The sequence below is a fragment of the Centrocercus urophasianus genome, unplaced genomic scaffold, assembly GCF_019232065.1.
Source record: "Centrocercus urophasianus isolate 14NV4802_14NV808 unplaced genomic scaffold, USGS_Curo_1.0 seq_12, whole genome shotgun sequence".
NCBI lineage: Eukaryota > Metazoa > Chordata > Aves > Galliformes > Phasianidae > Centrocercus > Centrocercus urophasianus.
Genome location: NW_024884364.1, coordinates 47,377,302 through 47,403,271, shown reverse-complemented (window position 1 = coordinate 47,403,271; position 25,970 = coordinate 47,377,302). Strand labels below are relative to the sequence as shown.

The 25,970-nt window shown below is 38.4% G+C and overlaps 1 protein-coding gene across 1 annotated transcript in view; it reads left to right on the top strand.

Annotated features, from left to right (window-relative positions):
* Window positions 1–25,970, top strand: part of FRMPD4 (FERM and PDZ domain containing 4) — a 298,741-nt gene that overhangs the window by 258,828 nt on the left and 13,943 nt on the right. Inside the window, exons 5-10 of the mRNA XM_042810115.1 lie at window positions 8,197–8,242; window positions 16,494–16,598; window positions 17,714–17,821; window positions 21,026–21,157; window positions 24,857–24,976; window positions 25,553–25,689. Coding sequence (XP_042666049.1) covers window positions 8,197–8,242; window positions 16,494–16,598; window positions 17,714–17,821; window positions 21,026–21,157; window positions 24,857–24,976; window positions 25,553–25,689 — 648 coding nt within the window. The remainder of the gene's footprint in view (window positions 1–8,196; window positions 8,243–16,493; window positions 16,599–17,713; window positions 17,822–21,025; window positions 21,158–24,856; window positions 24,977–25,552; window positions 25,690–25,970) is intronic.

Sequence of the window (25,970 nt, the reverse complement as noted above, 5' to 3'; positions counted from 1 at the left end):
CTGTTGCTATATGCCCTTGTAAAAAGTTCCTCTCCAGCTTTCCTGTAGGGCCCTTTCAGGTGCTGAAAGGCCACTATAAGATTTCCTCAAAGCCTTCTCTTCTCCAGGCTGAAAATCCCCTGCTCTTTCAGCCTATCCTCATAGTGGAGGTGTTTCAGCCTTCTCATCATCTTTATGGCCCTCCTCTGGACTTGCTCCAACAGCTCCATGACATTCTTGTGTTGGGAGCTGCAGAACTGGACACAGCACTCCAGGTGGTGTCTCACAAGAGCAGAGTAAAGAAGCAGAATCACCTCCCACATCCTCCTGATCATGCTTCTCTTGATGCAACCCAGGATACAAGCACACATTGCCAGCTCATGTTGAATCTTTCATCAGCCGACACTCCTAAATCCTTCTCCTCAGGGCTGTGCTCAAGTCATTCTCCACACAATCTGTATTTGTGGTAGAGAAACATCTGGAACACTTACAGGAAAACACTCAAAGTGTCCAGTATTTTTCTTTCTGTCACAGATAAAAGAATTCTGAATCTCATTGGGGCACACGTGTATTTATAAAAATTTAGAAAATTAGAAGACTATTTTGATTATATTTACCTTTTTTTTTTTTAAATTAGATTTTGCCATTATCATGTGAGCAAGTGTTACAAATTCCTGATGGCTTTAGTTTTGGAAGTTGAGTTTAGGAAATGACAGAGTAATTGGACTGGATTTCATCATCATTGCAAGGTCTCTGGTGGATGCACCGAAGGGTCGGTATGTGAGCTCATGCCACGGCTTCAAGACATTGTCTTTTGCATCAGCTTTGGTTAGATCTTCTAAGATGGTTATAATTCATCATTCTGTGCATTTTGCTCTGCAACTTCACTATTTCAGTAAAGTCCAAGTTCCTGAAAGTCCTCAGTAAGTATATTAGTGCAAAAGGTAAGTTGTCACCGAGTTATTTGCATTGGTTTAACACACCTAAATGTCACCACTATCTGATGGAATCAACAGTTTGGTGAATGAAGATGAGAGATAGGCACTAACTTGTTCCGTAAATATCTGAGAGTATTGTTCAGTAGATCCATAACACCATTCCTGAAGATGGCTCATAAATAGACATCCTGAGGCTGATGTACATTGCACTGTGTTTATTGCATTTTGAGAATTAACTTTTCTTCAGAGCTACTGAGGCTTTGGCAGTTAATAGTAGGAAAACCAGCACTGAAATGTTGGTCACTGAAATGTGACCTGAGAGACCAATATTATCTCACTTTATTTGCCTTTGATCCTTTAGAACTAATGTGCAGAAAGTCTAATTAGAAGAGGACAGCTGAGCAATTAATTAATAGGGGAGTAAACTCTTATGTTTTTCTCCTTGGGAGTATAGCTAATCCATGCAGTGTGAAATGATTTATGCTATGGTAGTGTGGCAGTAACATGCTAACAGCATGACTTGGTGAAAATCTCATTCCATCAAATGCACATATATAGCCATCTGTCTCTCTCTTTTTCCAGTGGCCAAAATAATCAAATAATGATCCTGATGCAGTAGACTACACCAAAGCTATTAACTCCTAATAACTTTCTTCTCCTGGTCTAGGCTGGGGCTCAGTGAGGGACATCTTAAATATGTCCAGATAGGAAGATGGCTGTCTAAGGAATGACCAGTCACTGCAGGGTTTTCTGTATGTTGCTGATACTCAAAGTTGCATTCCAGAATTAATTGAAGACTGATGTAATAAGAAGAAGCTAGCAAGTACTGCCTGTTAAAGGATTGCAAGTGGCATTGCTCAATAATTAGATAGCACTGTAACACTGCTGTTGATATTCCATACAGTCTTATCAAGGCAGTCTTGTATGGTGCACACAGGTATTTACAGTTCGACTTAACAGTTTGGTAACTTATTTATCAAAAATTATAAGCTTACAGTTGAGCATGTTAGCATCTGGGCAACTGGGCAACTCTGAGTATTTGTGGACAGAAGGATATTTTGGCTGCAGGTTATTATATGTCTTTGTGAACCACTGAAATTCAAGAACTTCTGCTTCATAGGGTTTTCCTTGCCACAGTGCTAATACAGGAGGAAACACAAGAGTGAATTTGCTACATGTGAAAGCTTGACAGATAGAAAGCCTTAGAGAAAAGGAGGGGTTTTTTTTATTCTCAAAGCCATTACTGCACAGGCATCTGAAAAGGTATCTTCTGTATGAAAGCCCACCGGTGTGCCACAGCCCTGATCTGAAAGGACCACTTCTGTCAGAGCAGAGCGTAACTCAGCCTGCAGACACACTCACTTCTTGGCCCCTTATGGAGAACGCCAACCAGGGTTCCAATTAGTACCAGTTGCAGACTGTGACAATTTTGAAGATTGACTTTCACACCATACCAGACCTTTAAAAGACAGTACATTTATATAAAACACAATTTGCTTTGACAGTAATTTTCTGTATGCTATTATTGAAGTTATTTATGTTAGAATCAGAGTATCTTTTCTCTCAGCTGAGTTTCTGCTGCTGTTTGATCCTGCAGTGCAGTAATAATCCTGTGCTTATATCTTTTCAACTTTATAGGACGGTATTCATCTCAGGCATCCATTGCTTGCTGCTTTTAGGGCTCAGACATTTGAACCAGAATCCTGTAAAATTCCCAGATTCTTGTGTGGATTGCTTCTGCCACTGAATGTCCTCACATATTTAATAGCAGACATAAATTTTAGGATGCTGCAAAGCAGAAGAGCAATTCTAATTAAACAGGGTGCTTCAAGAGTTCACAGGTTGACGTTGCTTGGATGTCAAGGTGATTTTACTGCAATGACAGTGAGGCTAACGGCAGTTACATTACTAGTAATAGTGGAAAGAAAAAGTAGCTGCAAGCTTTCCAAATGTGTGATCTCTCTGCCTTTTGAAAGCAGGGACGTGAACACAGCCTTCTTATCTTCTTTATCCATATACCATGCAGCATTACCAATTCTCCCTTTGCTTATGCTCCACATCTCATCCTTTATGGTAACATGCATTATTTCACAAGCCTCTTGCTGCTCTTTTTTGCCTGCTGCATTCCTGCTGCTCGCTGAGATTGAGTTCCAGTGCCATGCGTGGCATCTGCCTTGCCTCCATGATGGCAGCAGTGCCCATTCTAGCGGTGCACGGGATCTCCGGAGAGACTGTGCAGAGGTCCTTGCAGCCAGTTGGATGTGCACAGACTGAAGTCCTTCTGTTGTCCTTTGAAAAGTTATTGCACTGTGTACTGGTAGCCTTTTGAAAAAGTTTGTTTTCCTTTCTTCTCCAAGAATTTGTCTGGAAAACATCATCTGCCTAGCGTTTGAGAAGTCAACTTCTTCAGCTTGTACCAAACTGGTCATCTATGGGTGCATGTAATCCAGAGGCCAGAAGCAGATTGCCCACAATACCTTGGCTTTTTTTTCCTTTTAATGTTAATTCTTAACTGAAAGCTACTGAATCTTGGAAAAATTGTCCGTTGTTTGTGTGGTTTAGTGTTGCCTTCAGAAAATGGAGAGAGAACCCCCATACCTTGATTCCTGCTGGAGGAGTTCTGTTAAGCGGAGATGAGCTGCATGGGTTTTTAGCTTGAATGTTTGTGTTTGTGCACTGCTGTCTCTCCTGTGACAAAAATAGCCTTGGGAAAGTCATTATCTTCTTATAGCCCCTCTCCCTCAACCCCCTACATTGTTTCATAGGCTTCACTGAGTACAGAATTTGTTCCCCAGCTTGTCACGGTTCTGCTATCCACCCAGGCAGGCTGACAATATTGCATGGCCTGGAAGCACACACTGTGGGAAGACTGAGACAAGTCCACTCTGTCCCACCAAGTTCCCTGCCTCCAGCAGTTGTCTCCAGCCTTGGAGATAAACCCAGGTAGATCTCGGGCAAGCAGTTTTTTTCCCTCAGGAGCCATCGCATGTGACAGAAGTCTGGAGAAATAAAATTTGGAGCTCCCTCAGGTGAAAATAACTGCTGCAAAGGGAATGGGTTTTATGTAAAAATGTATATACTGCTCAAATCAAAATGATCCTTTAGAAATCTTTCTTAATGTACGACAACACAATGACTTTATCTTTCTCATGCAAACTCTGCTCGTTATTACTGCCTTAATCTTCATAATAATGAAATACATTCAAATGTTGAATGATTCTTCTCTAGCCTAGATACTAGATAAAGATGAGTTCTACTTTTCTTACCTTTGAACATGGCATTTGAGGTAACTTGATATATTCTGTAGTTAGTTTTTGATTCACTGAGATCCATTTTCTTATTTGAAAAATGTAGCGTCAAACATACCACCAATCATGGCATCTCACACTGTAATTGTGAATTTGGACCTATCTATCTCGTAAGACCCAACACACAATAGAAAGTCCAGAAATAGAACAGAATGAATTATATTAAATGATATTGCTAAAAAATGTAAGTTATGTTGTTTATTATATGTCAGTTTCTAAGTTCTTCATCTTCAGTGGGAAAGAAACTTCATACACCTCTAGTATACAAAGCTGTTAAAAGTTTATAAACTGGTATAGTTTTCCAGTCTCAGTTCTTAAGAGTGAATACATGTAATATACATTCTTTGTCTTTACTCATGTACTACGTCTTCTACAGGACATGTAGAAAGAACAGAGACACTTGTTCCGTGTCATTCAGATACTGAGAAGCTTCCCACTGCCCCCATCTGTCCCCATACGCCTTTTTCTCTTGCAGCTCAAAGAGAAGCAGAAGAGTAATTTCCAGATGCAAGTTTACAGACAAAGTCAATGGCTGGAATTGTAGCAGAATGTTAACATCTTGTGTAGTCCGAGATGCCTTACTCTTAGTAATGCAACTTTAACCTTTATAATGGGCTATAATTTGATTCTCACAGCATCTATATTCTCTCATTGTTGCAGCCTAAGTAGCTGTAAGGAGTGCCAGAACAGAGAAATGAAATCACCATTCAGAGCGCTGCAAAGGACAAATAGATGAATCACCAAAATTCCCATCGTAGTTTTGAGATTTTAGCCTTGTGCTCACCATTTGATTCTAATCTCAGGAAATGAAAAAAACATTATGAAACTTTTTTGTTTGTTTGTTTTCTTTTTGTTTTTTTGTTTGTTTTGTTTTGTTTTCTTGTCAGCTGGTCAGATGGTAGAGCACCCAAAAACTCCGAAAGTGTTATCAAAGCTTGGAAATGCATATAATTGATCTCAAGTTTTGCTTCAAAAAGTGTATGTAGACAAGTCTAAATTTAAAAAAGAAATAATTAGGTCATGGTTAAATGAGTATGGAAGTTAATTAAATATCTGCAATATATGCATATCTATTTTCTTTTACATTAGTCAGATTATTAAAGGGGGAAAAGACAATTCAGAGGGAAAGTAAGACCACAGTTGTTTCTTTAGCCTCTGCTGTTATCTTTCTGAAGGTGTTTAGAAAAAGTAACTTAGGTGTGGTAAGTACCTCATTTATGCGATTTCATCTAAACTGTTGATACATTCTACTGTCAAAAAAAAAATATATATATATATATATATACATTTAAGCTATAGAATTTGCAGATCACAGTGTGTGGTCAATAATTCCAGTACTTTTCCACTGTTTTGATATATACAATATATGACACAATAGAGTCTCCAGAGCAGTACAAGGATTATTGTTTAATTATATATGATTTTCTAACAGCACTGGAAGTAGAAAATGATGTGAAATTTTGTCATCATGTGTTGAGGAGGTTTTGGAACAAATGGTTGAGTTGTGACTGATGAAATATGTATTTCTCTTGCAACTATGCTGTGTTCTGCATGTAACGTGTTTTATAGAATATGTTTTCTCCAATTATGAGAGGGCTATAAATCGTGCTCAGCACCTGCTTTATGTATATGTAACATGCTTGAGTCTGGATACTCCAAATGGCCTAACTATAGGCTCAGATACTGATTAGGTTCTGGCTCTGGTGTCCTCCCAGTGCAAGTGCCTGTCCTATAAGAAAGTCTTGTCTCCAAAATAAATCTTATGTAATGACCTTTTGTTTTAAAAATGCTCTCGTTAGTCTTGCCTACACTGGCACTTGGACAGATTGGATCCAAGAGTAATGAAGAACAGGAAAACATATTCCTTAGAAGCTGATTTTCTCTTATAACGGCAACACTCTAAGGTAACTGACAGCAGGAGGCAGGGCTGGTTGTAGTCTTAGATTTCATGAGAAACAAATTAATGGATTGAAAGTAACATGGAGTACTTACCCCAGGGATGTGGTTTATCCTGTAAGTAAGAACTCTGAACTTTTCCATCTACACATATTCCTAGATTAATAGAGCAGAGACAAATCGGATAGAAGCAGATAGAATGGATGGGATTGTGAGATTCTTGAAATAAATTACACTTCTTATCGTGTATTTTCAGAATCTCTAATGTATGATAGGTAGAGTAGAAAAAAGTAGAGGGAAAACTATTGTTAACCAAAACAGAATGTAAATTGCTTCTTTCTGAACTACAAGCTATAAAATTTTCAAGAATAACAATGGAGAATGATAAAGAATAATTGCAGAGATTTTCAAAACTGCTATCAGTAGTTTACAGATCTTAAAACCAGACTGTAAATTTTCATAAATATGAACATTGTAAATAAAGACTATTTCATGATTAAGTAAATAATTTCCAGAGCTTTGGAAGGTTTTATTAAAATGAAAAATAATTGTGGGAAATTCCTTGAAGTATTTATAATTATACCTGGAGTAGAAAAAACAATTCTGCTTTGCGGCATTCAATTTTCACATGTAGCTCCTCTTTTTAATATCTTTTGACATTCTTTCGAACTAATTTTATTTCTGTTGTTCTGAGCACAGATGAGCAATGTAAACCTTCAATTCCTCCTTTTGAAAAGTCTACTTACACACTTTTCATGCAGTGATACAAATATCTAATAAGAGGAGCAAAAATTGAAGGTCAACAAATTTTACTTCAGGTTGGAGATATTTGGTCAGACCTTGCCCCTTGTGTGACTGCTGGCTTAGACAGAAGTAGAATTTACCATGTCATTTGGCTTTCAGAGATCTGCCGGCTTCAAGTATACCCTGACTTTCAGGACCGGTTTTCTGACTGGGCTTGCAGACTCTTCTTTTTTCTCATTGCTTTTTGGCTTTTTGAATGGTGTGTCAGTGTTGTGAATATGCAGTATAAGGTGACACTACATAAGACCAATACAGTGTGATTTATTTTAGTTTGTACTGCTGAACTGTTCAGGCATATTAAATCAGTTGTACTTCAGTTAGCCAACCAATAAATCACATAAATAAGCAATTAATTGTGTTCAAAAGTGAAAGCAACAGAAAATCAACTCCATCTCAACAAAATAGCAACTGAATTTTTCATAGCTAATATTGTCCTCAGAAGGCCTCTGGCCAGCAGGGTAATAAAATATATTGACTCCAATTGACATCTTTTCCTCATTATTCCACTTTACCCTTTCTTTTCCCTAGTTATTCATGAGTTCCAACTACCCAGCAGTTCGTGACAAAATATGCATTTATTTGTCATTTGTCTGGACCACTTTATCTTATCGAGTTTCTTCTCTTCATGCTGTTAATCAGTTTTTGTTTGAGAGCTGCTCATCTATTCTCCATTCACTAGTTTCATCCTGAAGAGCTGTACTATTTCAAAAAAGACCTTTTGTTCAGCAATCTTGTGAAAACTGAACTGGGATATTCAATTCTAACTGGGATATTCAACAGATATTCTTCGTCTACCAACAAAGAATAGACTAAGGAATCTGGAGCTAAATTTTGCCTTTAGTTTTGTTTTGAAAACACTGCTGGCTTCATTAAGTGTACAAGAGCTGGATGACATAAAAAGTGACTTTCATTTGTAAACTAGCCAAAATAAATGTGTAATCTATAGATGATGAATTGATATAGTTAATCGAATATTATTCCATTCTTACTGGAAAAAGCCATCATTAGGGCATTCAGGTCTCTGCTGGAGCAAAAATTTCACAGTATGAGCTGCAAAATTAAGTCAATTCAGTTTGTTATATTGGAGAAAAAATATTTTTTAATATTCATTGTAATTTTGGCATATTATTAATCTTTAATTCTCTGATGCATGATTGTAATAAACATTTGCCATATTAATATAGTTTTCTGTATGAAAAAGAAAAGCTGATTATATGTAGTGCATAAACGTGTGACTTTTTACTTGATTTTACTTATTTTTCTTTTTACAGAAACTGCAAAGAATCAATCCTTCTTACCGTTGTCCAACCTTACCCTGTAAGTATCTGCAGTGTTTTCTGAATGTTTCCTAGCAACATAGCAGCTTTTTCTCTGCCTATATTCTACCTATTTCTTTACCTTATCTGGGCAATCAAAAGAACGAAGGAGATAAGGACTGTGTCTCTTAAAGGTGATGTTTCAGGTGTGTTACTGCATTCTGCACTAAAAGAATGTATTGCAAATTGAATAGTAACAGCATCTTTAAACTCCAGCCAGGAAAGTACACAGAGTGGGATGCTGAGTTCTGCTTCTGTCATCCTCTGAGGTCTGGGATGTGGCGTAGGTCAAGTCCCCACTGCTGCACTGCTTCTGTCTCTGTGAAGCAGGAGTAACTTACCTTTCAGAGCCTGAATGGAAGCGGGGAGTGGGCATGGTGGTGCAGTAAGACTACTGACAGTATGGTCCAGCTAAATAAAGAACCTAAACTCTTTGAAGCTAGCCAAATTGTATGTAATATGGGGGGAAAGTCCTCACTCACTTTCCTTTTTATACAGATTGTCTTATTTCATCAGCTGACAGGTTTCATCCTTTTCTTTATCTATCAGATGACAGAAGAGCTCATAAAGCTCTTCTGTCATCTGATAGCATGATTTGGTGCTACTGGTTATGTGTAGCCCATAGAAGTGGATTGTAAAGTGCAGTACTTATGCCCTTGAGGTGCTGTGGCTTGTCATTGCTGTGCTGCTGGTGTGAGGGCAAGCCTTTATATAGTGGATGTAAGGGAAATTGAAACCTAAATGAACTGTGCACTTCACATTCAGTGAGAGACCTTTACAGCACAGGTACAGTCTTTCTCCAGGCTTTGCCCTGAAGAAGAAGGTACATCGTGACCTTCTATCTTCCCAGGTCTTTGAGTCCAAGCCCTATTTGCAGCAAAGCAGAAACTGTTCCACTCATTGCATAGCACATAAAGCTAATTAATAACTGATCTACCTCCAGACATTACTGAGCCAGAAATGGCACCAAAGTATTGCGTATGTTTTGTGTCAGCTATGCAGACTGATGTGTTCAGCTTACACGTGTGGTTGTGTTGCTCCTTTCTGGTAGGTCTGTTGGAGTCCTCCAGCTCTACCTCTGCAAAGGAGGCACTCACGCTTTTGGGAATTATAGAAGTTTTATCTCATGTAGGCATGGAGTTTGTCTCCCTAAAAATGTCCACAGAGCAGTCAGTAGATATGATAGATGGTGCTTATCAGTGCTAGCTTTAACTGATCCTTTTTTATCTCAAAGTTGGGATGTTTCAATGATATGGGCTTAGTGGGTGAACCTCAGCTACAGGACAGTTGCAGCTGTCAGATCTCCAGTTGTCCCCCTCTCATTGTATCTCACTATCTGTCCAGTTCAGGGCCAAGCTGGTTCGCAGTGTCCTTCCCTCACCACTTTCAAGCCCAAGTGTTCTTGCAGTGGAAACAAGGTGTGCATAGAGATGGGAAAGCTGAGATGCTGCCAGTGTGCAGAGCCAGGTTTGTTCCCTGCAGCAGCACAGGTTCCCTCAGTTTACGCAAACCCTGGGCTCTGAAGTCTCCTAGGGGCTCCTGAGTCACTCTGAGCAGCTGACCCATGCTGGACTTCATACTGTTTCTGTTAATAGTGCCTGAGCCTCTTACGTGACATCCACCTTGGCTTTCCTTCCTGGTTATTGCCATACGCCATCTGTATTCTTCCGTGCAGGAAGCAGTTGTACTGAGGGTAGTTGGTACTCTGGCAAATACATTTTGTCTCACAGTTTGGAAACAGTGTGTCTTCAAAAATTATGATATTCATGTTTTCTCCTTTAATTTTTCTCCCTCCCTTTCTCCTTTTACAATTTTGCCTATGAAACTGGAAAGATGAAATAGAAACCAGTCAAAGGAAAAGTAAGAACTTTTAAATAAAGATAGAACCTCTTACCCATTCTTGTCAGAAAAACATCACTAGAAATATTTCAGCTAGCTGTCTTTGTGTTGGTGAACCTTTCTGTTTCTATAATTGCATGAAAAATACCTGTCAAGGTAGATTACAGGAGTGCTACTTCTTAATAGTTTTTATTTGTGCTACTTAGAGCGTGTTTTCATCTTTCTAAGTTAACCATCCTTTATGATTGCAGGTGAATGTAGAGGTAATTTAGATTTATAGTACTGTGTAGCTCACCTAGTAATTTTGAAAGCTTTTGCAAATCATTTTGCTTAAGTACATTCTGTTTCGTTTAATGCTTAAACTCATTAAAATTTAATTTAATTGTTACCAAGCCAAAGCATTAGATTTTCTTGTTCTTTCCATCAATATAAAAATCTCTCCTATGTTCATATCACCACTGCTCGGAGAAGATGACTGAAGCACTTGAAGCAGTTTGAAGTTTTGATTTTTGCAAGTATAACATTTGATTATCATTTCTGAGCATTTTATTCTGTAAGTGGACTATCATTCTTACTGATGCCTTATTAAGTTTTAAGCATTGCTCAAAACAAATAACTTGCCTGTTTTGTTATCTCATCAGATTTTATGCCTAGAGATAATTTGATAAGTTGCTCTCATGATTAATCTCTTAAGTTCCTTGGATACAGTCCAGGCCCAGCTAAGGTCTATAGCAATTTTGCTGTTCATAAGCTTTGTTATGGGAAAAAGATAACATATTCTATGGATTTTGCTTTCATTTGAAAGAGATGCTTTTTGTTATAACGTATTTACATGTCTAAGATAAAATGTTTACAGAAAATTATTGATAGATAACACTTATTTCTGACTTGTAATGATGTAGCAACAAATGATCCTGTTGAGACTCGCAGTGTTTTTCATGCTGCTTTGCCTTATGGAGTCATTTAATAGGATCAACTACAATATCTAGAATTGTGGTTACAAAGACAGGTATAAAAAATAAACAAGTCCATCCCAAAGACTTCAAAAATGAGAAAGAATCCTAAGGCTGTAGTTTTAGGGAGCATTCAGAAGTCAGATATGAGTGTTGAATAGGTTGATTTTACTACTTGAAGCTGTTAGGGCTGTGTAGAAATGATAACTTTTTTTTTATTGTACTCATAATGGCCTTTTTCTCAGCCATCCTTAGTACCTTTGCCTCTGCATATCTTCATATGAGCTTTTTTAGTACAGTCAGTTATATGCATAGTTTTAACCACACTCTTAGAGGTCATGGTGTGGTTACTAATAAATGTAACATTACTGTGCTTCTTCTTAGAAATGTAGGATGGTACAAGGCCTCTTCCCAGCAACTCTTTCTTGTTTGAACCAGACTCCACTCACGTTAAAACTGTGCTGCATAGCCTTCATCTTTCACCTTTGTGCAAATGCCAGTGAACACTGCTGCTCCTATCTTTTCTTTCAGAAGGCTTCTTCTTTGGCTGTATGGATTTTTATGGAATATGGCTGTACAAAATATGCGGTCTGTTCATCAGTGAGCACTGAGAAAATTCTTTGTGAACTTCTGTGTTATCTCAGCAAAATGAAAGCTCCTTCAGCCTATCCACCCATTCCTCTGTCTAGTTCTTTCTTCAGTCTTTCTCCCCAACAGTTGTCATTTGGTCTCTTCCCTCTTTGTGAGACTTATCTCCCATCTCTGATGCATTATCTTTACCATTATCTTTCATTTTTAATGCTTAGTTTTATATGGACCAAAGGTTTCTTTCATGCCCAAAAGTCCTTGTGACAAAGTTAAGTCACATGTATAAGAAGCAATCATTAATTTAAAACAGTAATCTGTCAGTGTAATGAGCTTTGGAGAAGCAGGAATCCAGAAGGCCAGCGGAGTGTATTTTATAAACTCCTCCATATTTGATGTCTGCACCCTCCACCAATTTCAAAGCAGATCTGTGATTTCACCTATAGTTTTGGGGACAATAGAAGAAAAACCAGGCTGTCATTTAATGAAGATGGAACTTCTAGAATTTTTGCAATGCCTAGGTTAAAGTTGGGTTTGGCTGTTCCTCACCTGGCCTATAGATTAGATATTGATTACCATCAAACGATAGTAAAATATATCTGATGCAAATAGAATTGTCTCTGGTATATCACCTTGCTTAGGAAGAACAAAACAGGAATCTGAGAACCCAAATCTGACTGTTATTTCAGCAACTCAATTTGTGCCAGGTTTAACAAAGAAGTACTTCTGATGATGATCTGTCAGTACCCTGTGGTGATACAAATTACTGCATGGTAAAATTTCTCAATATTATTACTTACATGTCCCTACCTGCTCTTCTACAATGCTCTTGTGAGCCGGTGTCATTTCAGCCTTGCTCACAGCTCTGAATAGTGGGTTTTAGTTTGCCTTTGGGCATTATGTACTGTTCCACTTAATAAATTTAATACTTCCTCTTATTCACATTTTATTTGCTCGCTAAATTTGGTCTCACATAATTGCCTTCAGGGATGGACCAAAAAGTCAACACATTTTTGCAGTCATGCAGTTATTCCCTATTTCCTTAGAAACATAGTATTTCATGTTAGAATAATAACTAATTGTGGATAACAAGCTTAACATTAATTGCATATGTACAGTCTGGCTATTTAAAACTACCTTATTTCTATCTGATTTGACACTCATTGTCATGAAGAGGGTTTTCCTTTCACCTCTGGGACTGTCCCATACTGCTGCCTTGTCAGCTCAGCATTACAAGTATATTCTTGTAAGAGCTAAATCCTTTTTCTTGAGCATGAGTAAAGGTTTTGTTGTTGCAGCTCTGTACCAGAAAGAGGTGGCTCAAAGGGGCTTGTGTTGCGAATAAAGACCATTTCACCTGGAATTGACTCCAAATTAGTTTACTTGCAAAAGTGGACGTCATACTAGACAGTTTTGTTTTCGTTGAAAGATGGTTTCCCTCAGAATGAAGAGTATCGTTTCAAACAAAAATAACCTATGACAAGGTTGCTGTCAAAAATAGGATTTGATTCTGAAAAGTCCATAACATTAGAAAAATAATGCTTTCCAGAAAGCCTCTTCTTATTGTGGTAGTCTCTCATGCTTTGACTCAGTTAATAGGATGCGCATGTATTGCTCTCCCTGGTAAGTTGGGTTGAAAAGGGGAGTCTCAGTCTTCACTGTCATTTTCTCTAAGCAGATCTCTGTGCAGTGACTCATCTCACTTGTCAGCAATTTCTCTAAGCAGTGTTGAAATGATCAGCTGAGTTCTGTGCAAACAAGTAAAGATTATTTAAATTTCTGTTTAATTTGAGTTTTTAACAGAAAGCACTGCTTAGGTCACACAGTGTGAAATTTGCCTTTGTTGAAATATTTTGACTCATTGTTAAAATGCCCCCTCATTTTGCAAAAGTCACTCTAATTAAGCTGTTTTTATCTGTGACAATGCGAATACTTTACTTGCACTGATAAATGTTTTGCAGTATTGTAAACACCTCCTGCTTAAGGTCATTAACTGAGGATAATGGCTTCCATTTGGCTAAAAGACGGAGTATCAGAAACAAATGAAAATGGCACTGTGAGAATCATTAATTAATAGCATTCTTTGCCAGCACATTTAAAGGCATTAAAATCTAATAGAATGGCACATCATTCTGTTAATGTTTTGTTAGACAAGCAAGTTTTGATAATCAATTTTTTCATAGGTGTTTGCCTCATTTTTTTAGAAATAGTTCCTTTCTCAAAGTGAAAACGTCCAGTGCTAAGTTGATGCATAGATAGAAGCAGTGAGACTGTGCAATTAAAAGCAAAAGCTGTGATACTACTCAAATCTCTAAACAACCAATGCCCCTCCAAGCAGTCAGCTCAGCTGGTCAAGTTTTCGCAGTACAAAGCAACCAACTTTCACTCTTACTCAGAGTGTCTGGCAAGGGGCCTGAGTCGCAGCCCCTTTACCACATGCAGGGGGAAGTGTCAGCAGAAGTGAAAAGGGTGGGAAGCTGCACATTTTGTACCTGACCGCGATACGCTTCTCTGGCTGTGCACTAATGCACGTTAAGCCCATGACTCAGAGGAGCCCCAGGGAATGCAGATATGATCAAACCTTGCAGTCTTGTTGGGCTCCCCATCAATGGTCAATTTTCAATCCCTATTTTTTCAATAATATAAGTGTTTGTGCCCTCTGCAAGTGAGTTTTGAGATTGTAGAAGGAAAGGGTGACAATGCCACGTACGAGATTGCCATATTCGTTCTATGGGAATAACCTTGCCAGAATCTAGAAGAAAGTTTGGCAGTCTGCCTGTAAAGAGAAGCCAGGCTGGTGATTCACCTGTGATAAGAACAAACAGCTGTAAAAAGCCCCTTCCAGCAAGAAAAGCTGGTGAAAGCCATTCCTTTTCCATTGTCCTCGCAAAGGAGAGCCAGTCAGCCAATTCAGATAGCTGTGCTGTTCCATGACAACAGGAGCAGACAGGGTACAGACCATTATTGGATGCCATGTAGAATATCTTCTATGCACACTGCAGCAAGGGATTACGTGAGGAGAAGGGAAATTAGACAAGACGTGTATGATTATATTTGCCATGGTATTACTGTAACTTGAGTCTTTCTAGGAATTCATCTCTAGTCTACAAGATGTAAGCACTTTAGCATTTCTGTGTTGTCTCTTCTTGTTCAAGTGTATTTGTTTTTGTCCTGCATCCTGAGACGTTGACTCTTTTTAACATTTTTTTTCCTATTACCATTTCCAATCTTCTGCAATCCTTCTGCATTTTAACACTGGTTTTAGAAACTGAGCTTGGTTTGATATTGGGGTTAAACTTCCTGTCATTTACTGGTTAAAAGCGTGTGTTGTCATAGTTGTTAAAGAAAAGGTAAGAATGAACTGTAAAAATGAAGAAATGATCATTTTTAATTCCTGGTTCTGTTTTGCACTCCAGTAATTGTCAGGTGGCTGTGATATTTCTGGGAGATATCAAATGACTGTGATTTTTCTTGGGACAGTGGGGCATCTTTCATTCCTTGCTCATCCTGCTTGATGCTGAGCCTGTGGTAAAAGCTACCGTATGTTCAACGTGATGATAAATCAGAGGTACTCTGAAATAAGCTAAAGACTTACTCCTGACACTATCTAGAAACAAAGCTTCTCCATCACAATAAATAAATAAACAAAACAAAAACTTTTTCACTTCTTCATCTGTCTCTCAATAGAAATCAGTGAAGACAAGAACAAGGGGCACTGAACTACTCCATCACTCCTGCAGATTATTAGTCAAGTCAAAAATTGAGTGATGGTGAACAAGACCTTCAGTGTTTACAAGAACTGCTGTCACACTGCTCTGATAATAGGAAGCTATTTCAGGATCATCACCGCTGATGCCTGCTATAATTTCTCATAAGCAGACCGACATGAGTTAGTACTTTCAGCAACCAAAACTAATAAGGCCACTTCCTATAAGTTTGGAAAAAATTCTGAAAGTCCTGGTTCACATCAAATACACCAAAACCTGGCCTCAGCAAACACGGTGATTTCCAACAAGGACAGAATTGCTTCCATCACCTATTACAGTGGTTATGGAGTTGGGCAATGCCAGAAGGTCTGTATCTGTAATTGACCTAAAAATAAAGAGGAAATCTTTTTCACTGTGAATACCAAAAATTGATCAGATATCCCAGTTGTTAGTCAAACCCCTCTTAGCTGGAGAGGTTTTTTTCCAGGGGCTAAACACTTGGATCCCAGGTGATTCCAGGGTCACAGGTAAAAGTTAATTAGTTCATGGAAGAAAATTTGGAAAGCATCTGATCTTTTAATCAGTGAGGTCCCACAAGATGTTTACAAGGTTTGTGTAGGGGATACTTCCAGGAGAAGCCTGCATGTGCCTCTTGGTGATTCTAATCTTTGCTTCAAAGTGAGCTTATATAATGAGGTGCCACTGTTCTTGCAGAGCTCTCAGACACTTTTTTTTTTTGGAGAAGTTGTGTTTATAACTGTGTGTAGTGGATGACAGACTTAAGAAAAAAATTCTCATTCCATGTTTGAAGGAAAGATCGTGCACTGCTCACTGGACAGTGTTCATTTGTGCAGACAAGTTTGCTTTACAGTGATCTACAAGGAATTTGTACATACAGCAGGAGCTACTCACCTTGCTGCAGTCTTACTGCAGGATACGTTTCAGTACATGAAGTACATCAGTGACTGCTTGTATGTGTATGTGCATATGTATTATTTCTGGAAGCATTATAGTTTGACTACGTTTCTATTCTTCAGTGAATGGTGTGCAAAGTGTTGCTGTATATGTGGAGTTCCCAGAGTATGAGAAACAGGGAAAAACTGAAAAATTAATGATAGGTGTTAACTTGAATTTATGTGATCTGTTTTGTCATCATTTTTCCTTCCAGTCTCCTAAATCAGCTTTTATTAGTGCTGCAAAAAAGGCAAGATTGAAGTCCAATCCTGTCAAAGTGCGATTCTCAGAAGAAGTAATAATCAATGGCCAGGTGTCGGTGAGTATTCAACTATTTCAGCTTAGGAAGGACTGAGCATTTCATCCAAAGGTATGCTTCCAGGCTAGAAAGTGAGGGAACTATATGGCAGGAATAGGAACAGGAGTGATAGGCTTACAGAGAGGAGGGCTTTTCTGTTTTTGAAGTTTCAAGGTCTGTTTTTAAAGTCCAGTGGGCCTGTAATGTTGTGAAAAACTTGTCCCTTCTTAAAATAAAATTAAAATGTTAGAGAAGGCATTTTGTGATGATAGTACACATATGTCTTTCTTTATACTCTTTAATACATAAAGGAAATCATAAACTCAAGGCAAGTAGCAAGTCAGCAAATCAGATTAATGCTACCTTAGGGACCTCTTAGAGGTTTGTTTTACCAACCTGAAGTTGTTGCCAGCAAAATGAGCATTGTTTTGAGAGGCACTGAGATCCTCCTCAGACATGAACTCCTGGCTCATGTTTGTAATGGCATAGAATATTTTTCCATACTGATATCTTTATCCAGCTCTATTCCAAACATGAATTGATACTAAGTTTTTTCAAAAGCAATTTTTTTTTAAAACAAAAAAGCTTTTTTTTCCTTCCTGTTCCTATTTATTTCGATGTCCTTTTTATGAATTGTCAGTATTTAGTCGCAATATTATATGTTGCTCTTCTTAAATAAGGACAGAGATGAGCATTTAATACCTTGCTAAAAAGAGAATGTAAGGCATCATTTTTGTAATTGTTACTAATGAATCTGTTCCTGTTTTCCTATACTAAAGATACTAAAGAACTCCCTTTATTCAGAGAAATAGGTATATATTTTTCTGTTCTACCGAAAGTGTTTCAGCATCAGAGGTAGCATTTTTGCTGAGATGCAGTATTTAGGGATGTGAAGTATTCCAAGTCAGACATAAAACGTAAGTGAATGTTTATACTTTTCCAGGAAAGAGACCAGTGAAGTATGGCTGTAACAAGCATGGCTAGACACTTGCAGGGCTTTGTGAATTCTGCTATAAATTTAACTGAACAAACTCATCTTCAGATGCTGCCTTTTCATCTGATTGATGTTCTTCTAGAACAACATTTTGATTTCCCTTCTTACGTGTTGTAACATGATTCACTAATTTGCTTCACAGGAAACAGTTAAGGACAACTCACTTCTTTTCATGCCAAATGTTCTAAAGGTGTATCTTGAAAATGGACAAACCAAATCTTTCCGTTTTGACTGCAGCACTTCAATAAAGGTAGGCTTGATATGCAGTGCTAAGAATGCTGATTAACTGTTTTGCAAGACCTTCAGCAATTATTTTTTACTTTATATACTTCAAGAACAAAATCAGTAGTGTCTTCAACTGGGGCTGGATTCACAGCTAAGCAATAATGAGGCTTTGGTCCATTTTTCAGCTGTTTAAAATGTGTTGTATTGTCAATAAACAAAAAGTAGAGTGATTGTTTTAATGTGACTGGAGTCCAATTAAAATTGCATGGACGTGCCACTTTGATACACTGCAAAATACTGGTGTGATTTGTCAGCAGAAGTCAAGATCTTAAAAGATTAAGATGTTAGTTGCTAATTGAATATCATCTGGCTTACAGTCCTGTGAACTTGGAATGGGATACTGTAGGATTATGCTAGTCATAAATTGCTTATCTCAGTTTAATGTCATCTAAACTCTCTGTAACACTTTTCAGATAGAGAAATAAAGTGGTGAAGCCCTGGCATGCAATCCAGGCTGCTGGGGAGTGCCTGACACTCTTGTAGGTTCCTAAACCAGAGCCATTGTTGGTGTTTTTCAGTGCCATGGAGTGGTGTAGTAAGCAGCAAGACTAGCACATGCTGTTTTTCTCTCAAGAATTTTGTTTGGGTGAGCTAGTATAACCCAGATCAGCTACAAAATCTAGGTTACTGCACAGTAGCATGCACCTTGTGACACTGAGATGAGAGATGTATGGGTGGAAATAAGCAGCAGAGGCTGAGGAGGTAATTTTCAACTGCTTTGAAAACTAGCAAGGTTTTGCTACCTTTCAGAGATTGTAATGTTATGCATGTTTGAAGAAAGGCTGATTTTCTGCTCACTGTGATTATGTAGTATGCTTAATCAATTGGAACAGCGAGGAGAGTGATTTACTGAGTTAAACACAGGGTGTTTTACTGCAGTCTTCAGGTGAAAGGGCAAAACAGCTATTTAACTTCCACATAAGAACAGTCTGCAACTTCTGATTGTAGCTCATATATATACCTTAGGCATAAATTGAATCCAGGGAATGGATAAAAACCTCCATTTTACAGCTGTGAGACAAGGAAGTTATTCCATCATTTTGAGAATTTGGTTGGGTGAAAAATTATAAGTCATGCTTTATGTAGATACTGACGTCTGCATACCCTTCTAAGGCCTATGAACCCACTTTCCTGTGAGCCCACCTTTTAGTATTTTATATTATAAGCATGCAACCAACCAGCCAACCTGTTTCAGGATATTTTGCCTCCAAAGACCAGTCTTTGGCTATCAATCACATGAGTTTTTTGGTGGTTCTGTCATAGCTGTATCATGTGCTGTAACATCATCTAACTGGAAGATACCCAGTGTGGGTTCCATGACCAAGCTGTACTGATCTTGAAGCCTGCTTTGACTTTAGTCATTCTGATTATTTGTAGGAATAATTATTTTTTAATCTGCTTACAGTTAGCAGCAAACAATGCGCTGTAAGCGTCTTATTACCACCATATAATAGCGTACTTTTAATATTATGTCTCTTCATATTACTGTTACACCTCTTGTATTTAGGCAGTGTTCGAGAGTATAAGTAGATTTAATGTAGAAGCAATAAATTCCACTGTAGTAAAAACAGCACAATATTAACCTCTGTTATTTACAGTGGTTGCTTGTTATCCATTAATAGTCTTTTATTCTTTACAGCGTACAGAGTTTGCCCCATCCTCCTACATACATTTTTCATCCTTCTACCAATGTGGTGTTGATTTTCAATAAACGCACTATAATTGATCAATTAATCTTCCTAACTTGGGTTATGATTCAGCACGATCTCCATAGTAAATCCTATTCATCTGGATACTTACGCATATCTAAAAATCTCTTCGATAGAAATGCTTTAATCTTTTTACGAGCGTGATGTGAAACTATTTTATAAGATAGGTTATTATATATTTCTTTTTACTCCTGCATTCATTAAAGCAAAAGGTACCTTACCAGGTGAAATAACACTCTCAGGTTGGAGATTCATGATCCTTGAGGTCCCTTCCAACCGTGGCCATTCTGTGTATATTTACAAAGCATTCTATGAAAGTAAAGTACAGATCGGTTAAATGTTTTTGAGATTTGTTTAGGTGTTCTTTCAGAAACAATTGTTCTCAAACTGATTCCCCTTTGATGTAAGCCAATGTGAAAAAAATCATAAAAACTGCTTAGAAATAGGTTTCATACTTGACTTCAGTTGATCCCTGAATTCAGAGCTGCTGTTTGGCGCAGATATCGTCATTGAATTTTCCATCAGTGTTTTAAAGTCAAGTATACTCATGAAGCACAACTATCGATAAGTGGATTTCAAAAGAAAAGCAACATGCAGTAAGAACAAAGAAAGGCCATTAGTTTAATTTTTGCCTTGGACTTACAAATTCTTTTTATATTCTTTGGTGGCCTTATCAAAAATAAGGGAGAAAATTGGACTTGTCCCTTCTGGAAAAGAAAGGCTCCAGAGATACCTCATTGTGGCCATTCAGTACTTAAAAGGAGCTTATAAACAGGAGAGAGACTGACCTTTTGTATGATCTGATAGTGATAGGACAAGGGAGAGTGGTTTTAAAAGAAAACAGAGGAGATTTAGGTTAGATGTTTGGAGGAAATCTTTTTCTCAGAAGGCAGTGAGACGCTGGCACAGCTGCCCAGAGAAGCTGTGGTGCCCCATCCCTGGAGGCGCTCAAGGCCAGGTTGGATGGAGCCCTGGGCTGCTGAGCTGGTGGGGAGCAGCCCTGCCCATGGCAGGGGTTGGGGTGGTGTGGGCTTTGATGTCCCTCCCAACCCAAATCATTCTGTCATTCTGTGATAAGTAAAGAGCTGAGTGACAAGACCCTCTTTCATTTTCTTATGGAGAGGTTCTATGTACAGAGAGACCAAGAGATATGATTTAAGGGCCACACAGGTATGATCTACATATTAAGCTGCACAGAAAGCTGTAATTTCACTGCAAGTATGTATTTTTTTGCATACATATCTTATACTACAGATGTTTGAATATAAAGGCATCAGTTTTACTCATGGTGAATGTGGGTGTTGTTTTATGTCTCATGGAGAACATGCATGAAATACAACCATTCTCTCCGGTAATTGCTGGGCTTCCACCGTAAGCTGTATACATGCTGAGCGTGTGAAGAACTTGGACCAAAGCTTTTCATAAACTAAAGCATATTTTATAAATCTTTTGTGAATTAGGATGTCATCTTAACACTGCAAGAAAAGCTTTCCATCAAGTGTATTGAACACTTTTCACTGATGCTGGAGCAAAGAGTGGAAGGATCTGGAACAAAACTTCTTTTGCTACATGAACAGGAGACTCTAACTCAGGTTTGTGGGATTATATGTGAAAAATATTAAAGACGCTTGTTAATGAGTGCATTTAAATATTTAATAACCTTTAACTATTCAAGTGAGTTAACTGCAAGATTTTTAGTTTGTTATAGTCTGTCAACTAGTGACAGTATTTACATATGGTTATAAGGATCAAGTTGTCATGGAATAATTATTTTTCTGTTACACAGGCATCTCATGTCATTGCTTCACTGGGCCATTAAAATGTACTAACAAGTTCATAAAAGATCAAACTTAAGGAAAATATTTATCGAGGCCATTCTTCGTATCATATGTGTCACAGCTAATGAACATTCTCAGTAGCTGGCAAATCCATTCTAATAGTTCTGAGAACCCCAGTCTGCCAAAATTCCTTTAAAAGCATATTTTGATCTTTGATTCCTGTCTGATTATGCAGATCTGTATCTGGATAATAGGAAACGATACTCCTTCTGATGAAGCTTTTTGTCTTGGTTATGCAGTGATACACTATGTCATTTCTGTGACTCAGAAAATGCTGTTGTGACTTTTCTTTTTAAATCAGGGAGGCAAATCAGGCTGCTGACAGGCCAGTTCTGGGTAGACGTAAAGTTGTTTCATGATTCCCAGCAGACAGCCCTGATTTCAGTGGCTATTCCTTTTGGCCAGGCTGTTTAGCCTGAATTTCTCCATGCCTTTTCTGTGTGTCAGGAGAATGCTTGTATTTTTAACTTTTTCACCTGAATTTTCAAAAGAATGTGAATGGATTTTTTAAAAGAGAACAGTAGGAGGAACAGAAGGAGAACAGTATTTTAGTTTAAATGTCAGAATTCCCTTGATCATGTAACTACGCTCTGTGCAGTGGTATGGAGGAAGTCAGCTCAGCCACTCGTTATCTTTCTAGTGTTTCCTAACTTAAAAGCATTTAGCTTTGCCATGTTAGCATTCTTTTTCTGTGATACGAGCTACTTAACGAATGCACAATGTCCAGGAGTACTCAGTGCTGGCTCTCATGGCCTAGCTGTCTCTCTTTGAAGTAACTGGTAAAATTCCCATTGAAATCAGAGGGATCAGAATAAACCAACACAGAGAGCTTTTGAAAATCCTGTCCTGAGCTTTTACTTATACATACAGACTGTGTCTGGATACTTGGGAATGAGGTCAGAGACAATGAGCAATAAACATACATTCTGAACATTGTTAGTGCAGTACAGACTGTCCACTGGAGGATTTTAAAAGTATAGTCTTACCAATTAAAGATGCTGATAGTAAAATACCCTAACTTTCAAACTACATTAGTGTAATTAAATAAACTACATAAACTACATTAATTTCTTCTTTGAAGTTCCTGTAAAGTCAGCAATACTCTAATTTGCTATTATAGCACTGCTGCTGACCATGGCTCACAATAGTTTTATTGGACTGTTACTCTTTCATCCAATTATTTATTAGCTCTTTGATGGTGCCCAGTGAATATGTCCAGATTACTGTATCATATTCTTAGCAACAATTGTGCTGACCAACAAAAAAAAAGTCTTTTTGACCTTATTAAGTAATAGGAGACATCTGTTTTAGAATTCTGGGGTAGGTATCTTAATCCAGAACAACTCAGGAAGACTGAAAAGACACAGTTTCTTGCAAATTTTGTACTGGATTAAAACAGTTGTTCTCGCAGGCTCTCATTCTGATGGGAAATTTCAACCAGCCACATATCAGCTGGGAAAACAGCACAGAAGAGGTCATTAAATAAGTTAAGATTGGAGGCAGCATAGGCTGCAGCAACCATGTCCTGGTTGAATTCGTGATATTGAGGAACACAGGCCTGACAAAGAGTAAAGCCAGGATCCTGAACTGCAGGAGAGCAAACTTCAGGCAGTTTAAGAAATTGTTGGATGAGATCCCCAGGGAAACTCACCTTATGGGCAAAGGAAAAAAAAACAGAGCTGGCAGCACTTTAAGGATGTCTTTCTAAGAGCACAGGAGCTCTCCATCCCCCAGAATGAGAAGTCAGGCAAATGAGGTAGAGAATCAGCCTGTTTGAGCGAGAACCTTCTGGTCAGGTTGAAGAGAAAAAACGAAAAGTATAAGCAGTGAAAAAGGAGATGGGTGACCTAGGAAGAATATAGGGGTGTTGACCTGATGTGCAGGGATGGGATCAGGAAGGTGAAGATCATACTGAACTTGGTGAGGGCTGTGAAAGACAGCAAGAATTCTTCAGATACATTGGGCAGAAGAGATGGGCACAGGAGACTGTACCCACTCTGATAAATGAAAAGGGAGCGAGCCTCCTCAGACATGAAGAAGACTGAGGTACTTAACAAGTTCTTTACATCCATCTTCATGGTCAGTCAGGCTTCTCACACCTCTCATATGCCTGAGCTTCTAAGTGGGGTTCAGGGGAGCAAAATCCCTATCCCTACCAGTATAGGAACAGAGTCCAAAACCATCTCAAGAGGCTGAATATGTACAAGTCTATGGAGTCAGATGACATGCATCCCAGGGTTCTGAAGGAACAGGCGTATATGGTTGCCAGGACACAACCATACTTGAAAAATTGTGGCTGTCATGCAAAGTCCCTGGTGACTAGAAAAAGGGAAGTATCGCTCTCATTTTCAAGAAAGGGAGAAAGGAAGACCTGGGGAACTGCAGGCCTGATGTCTGTGCCTAGGAAGACATGTTAAGGCACGTACAAGTTGAGGAGTTGACAGCCAGCATGGCTTCACCAAGGACAGGTAGTATCTCACCAATCTGGTGGACTTCTGTGATGGAATGACAGCATCAGTGGACAAGGGAAGAGCAGCTGATGTCATCTACATGGACTTGTACAAGGCTTTTGATGTGGTCCCACACCTTATCTCGAAATTGGTGACAGATGGATTTGAAAGGTAGACTATAAAGTGAATAAAGAATTAGATGGATGGCTGTAGCCAGAGAGCTGTTGTCAATGGTTCTGTGTCCAGGGGGTTGCTGATCACAAGTGGTGTTCCATGGGAGTCCATCTTGGGACCGGTGCTCTTCAGTATCTGTATCAGTGACATAGGTAGCGAGATTGAGCGTATCCTCAACAAGCTGAGTGCAGTTGACAAAATAGAAGGGAGAAACACCATCCAGAGGGATCTGGACACTTTTGAAAACTGGTCACATGAGAATATAATAAGGTTTGAGGCACTTGGTTTGAGGCAATCCCAGGTGTGAATAGACACAGACTGGGAAGAGGTCCTTTCCAACCCAAGCCGTTCTGATTCAATCAAGAGAATATGAGAGTAATAGCTACCAGGCTGTACTTTGCCTGCCATTATTGCCAATTGGTCTGAGAAATAAGATGTGACCTCTCCCCAAAAGCCTTATCACCCTTCTAGTTCACAAATGTTTTGATCCTGCTGAAGTTCACCTTGCTTTGTATTTTACTTGGGATGGTTACCGTTACCACTGTTTTTTCCACTCTTTTCACTTGGACTTTGAAGAATTCCACTGCTTTGAGAATGAGTTACTTTAGACAGTCATGCCTATGCAAATTTTTCCATGAGATTATATATATATTATATATATGATATTCTGATGTGCAGTACTTAATAAGGAGCCCATAATAAAGCTTGCTGTTGGGCAGAATTATTTTTCTTGTTATCACGTTTCTCTTGAAGGAGAGTCAGTGCCCATGACTACAGGCCATCGCACATCAAGAAATGACACAATGTTGTGATTATTCTGCTATCCTAGGTGACTCAGAGGCCAAGCTCGCATAAGATGAGATGTCTTTTCAGGATTAGCTTTGTCCCAAAGGATCCCATTGATCTTTTAAGAAGAGATCCAGTTGCTTTTGAATATCTTTATGTACAGGTAAGAGAAAGCATGGGCATTGTTAACAAAAAGAATTAAAAAGATGGCTGTACTCAGTATATACATATATATATATCTTCATATACAGAACTGTGGCTGCAGTAAGCCCTGCGTTATATTTTTGCTGCATAAAGCCAGTGCTCTTGGGGAATGTACAAATCTTTATCATCTGCAAAGTTCCCTTCCTTCCTAAGTCCTGCCAAATAGTGAAGCTTTGATGTCTTTCCAAAATATGTTTGGCTTTTGAAAAGAGTGAAGCCAAAATAATTGCTTACACTTACTTCTGGTATTATAATATCAGACAGAAATAGTGTCTGAAAAGAGACTTCCAGTAAAATGGATGAGAAAACTGATGTATGAGCAGTGTGGTCCTTCTCCTGGGCATTTCACCAGACAGAGTTCTACTGTCCTGAGCCCAGATATCCTAGCACCCTCCCAACACTCACGAAAGAAGATTACTCAGTTCCTCAGAGAAAGGATGAATTCTCTTCACACAGTGTTTATTTTAAGAAAATGGATTATAATTTTATTGCAACATTTTTGAACTTGATGCTCCCTCTACTGGTTCCTTCGCAGAGCTGTAATGATGTCGTTCAGGAAAGATTTGGACCAGAACTGAAATACGACATTGCCCTGAGGTTGGCTGCACTACAAATGTATATTGCAACTGTGACCACCAAGCAAACTCAGAAAATCTCCCTCAAATATATAGAGTAAGTTGAGGATACAGTGTGATCTTTAAAAGTGAAACATTTGGAGAAGTTCATAGGTTCTTTGTTTGGTCTTTGTCTTGTTATCTTTAATATTCCGATGGCAGTGCACCTATTTTAAGTTCATTATTTGTTACTGAAATTTATTCTGGTGTGTTAAGAGCTGTAAGAATGGACAGTACTTTTACCATTTAATCATACATGTAGGCATGTGTGATAGGCTATAAATGTAAATAAGATTAATTCACACACTTTAAGTGGTCAGATTTAAGTTTATATAGCCT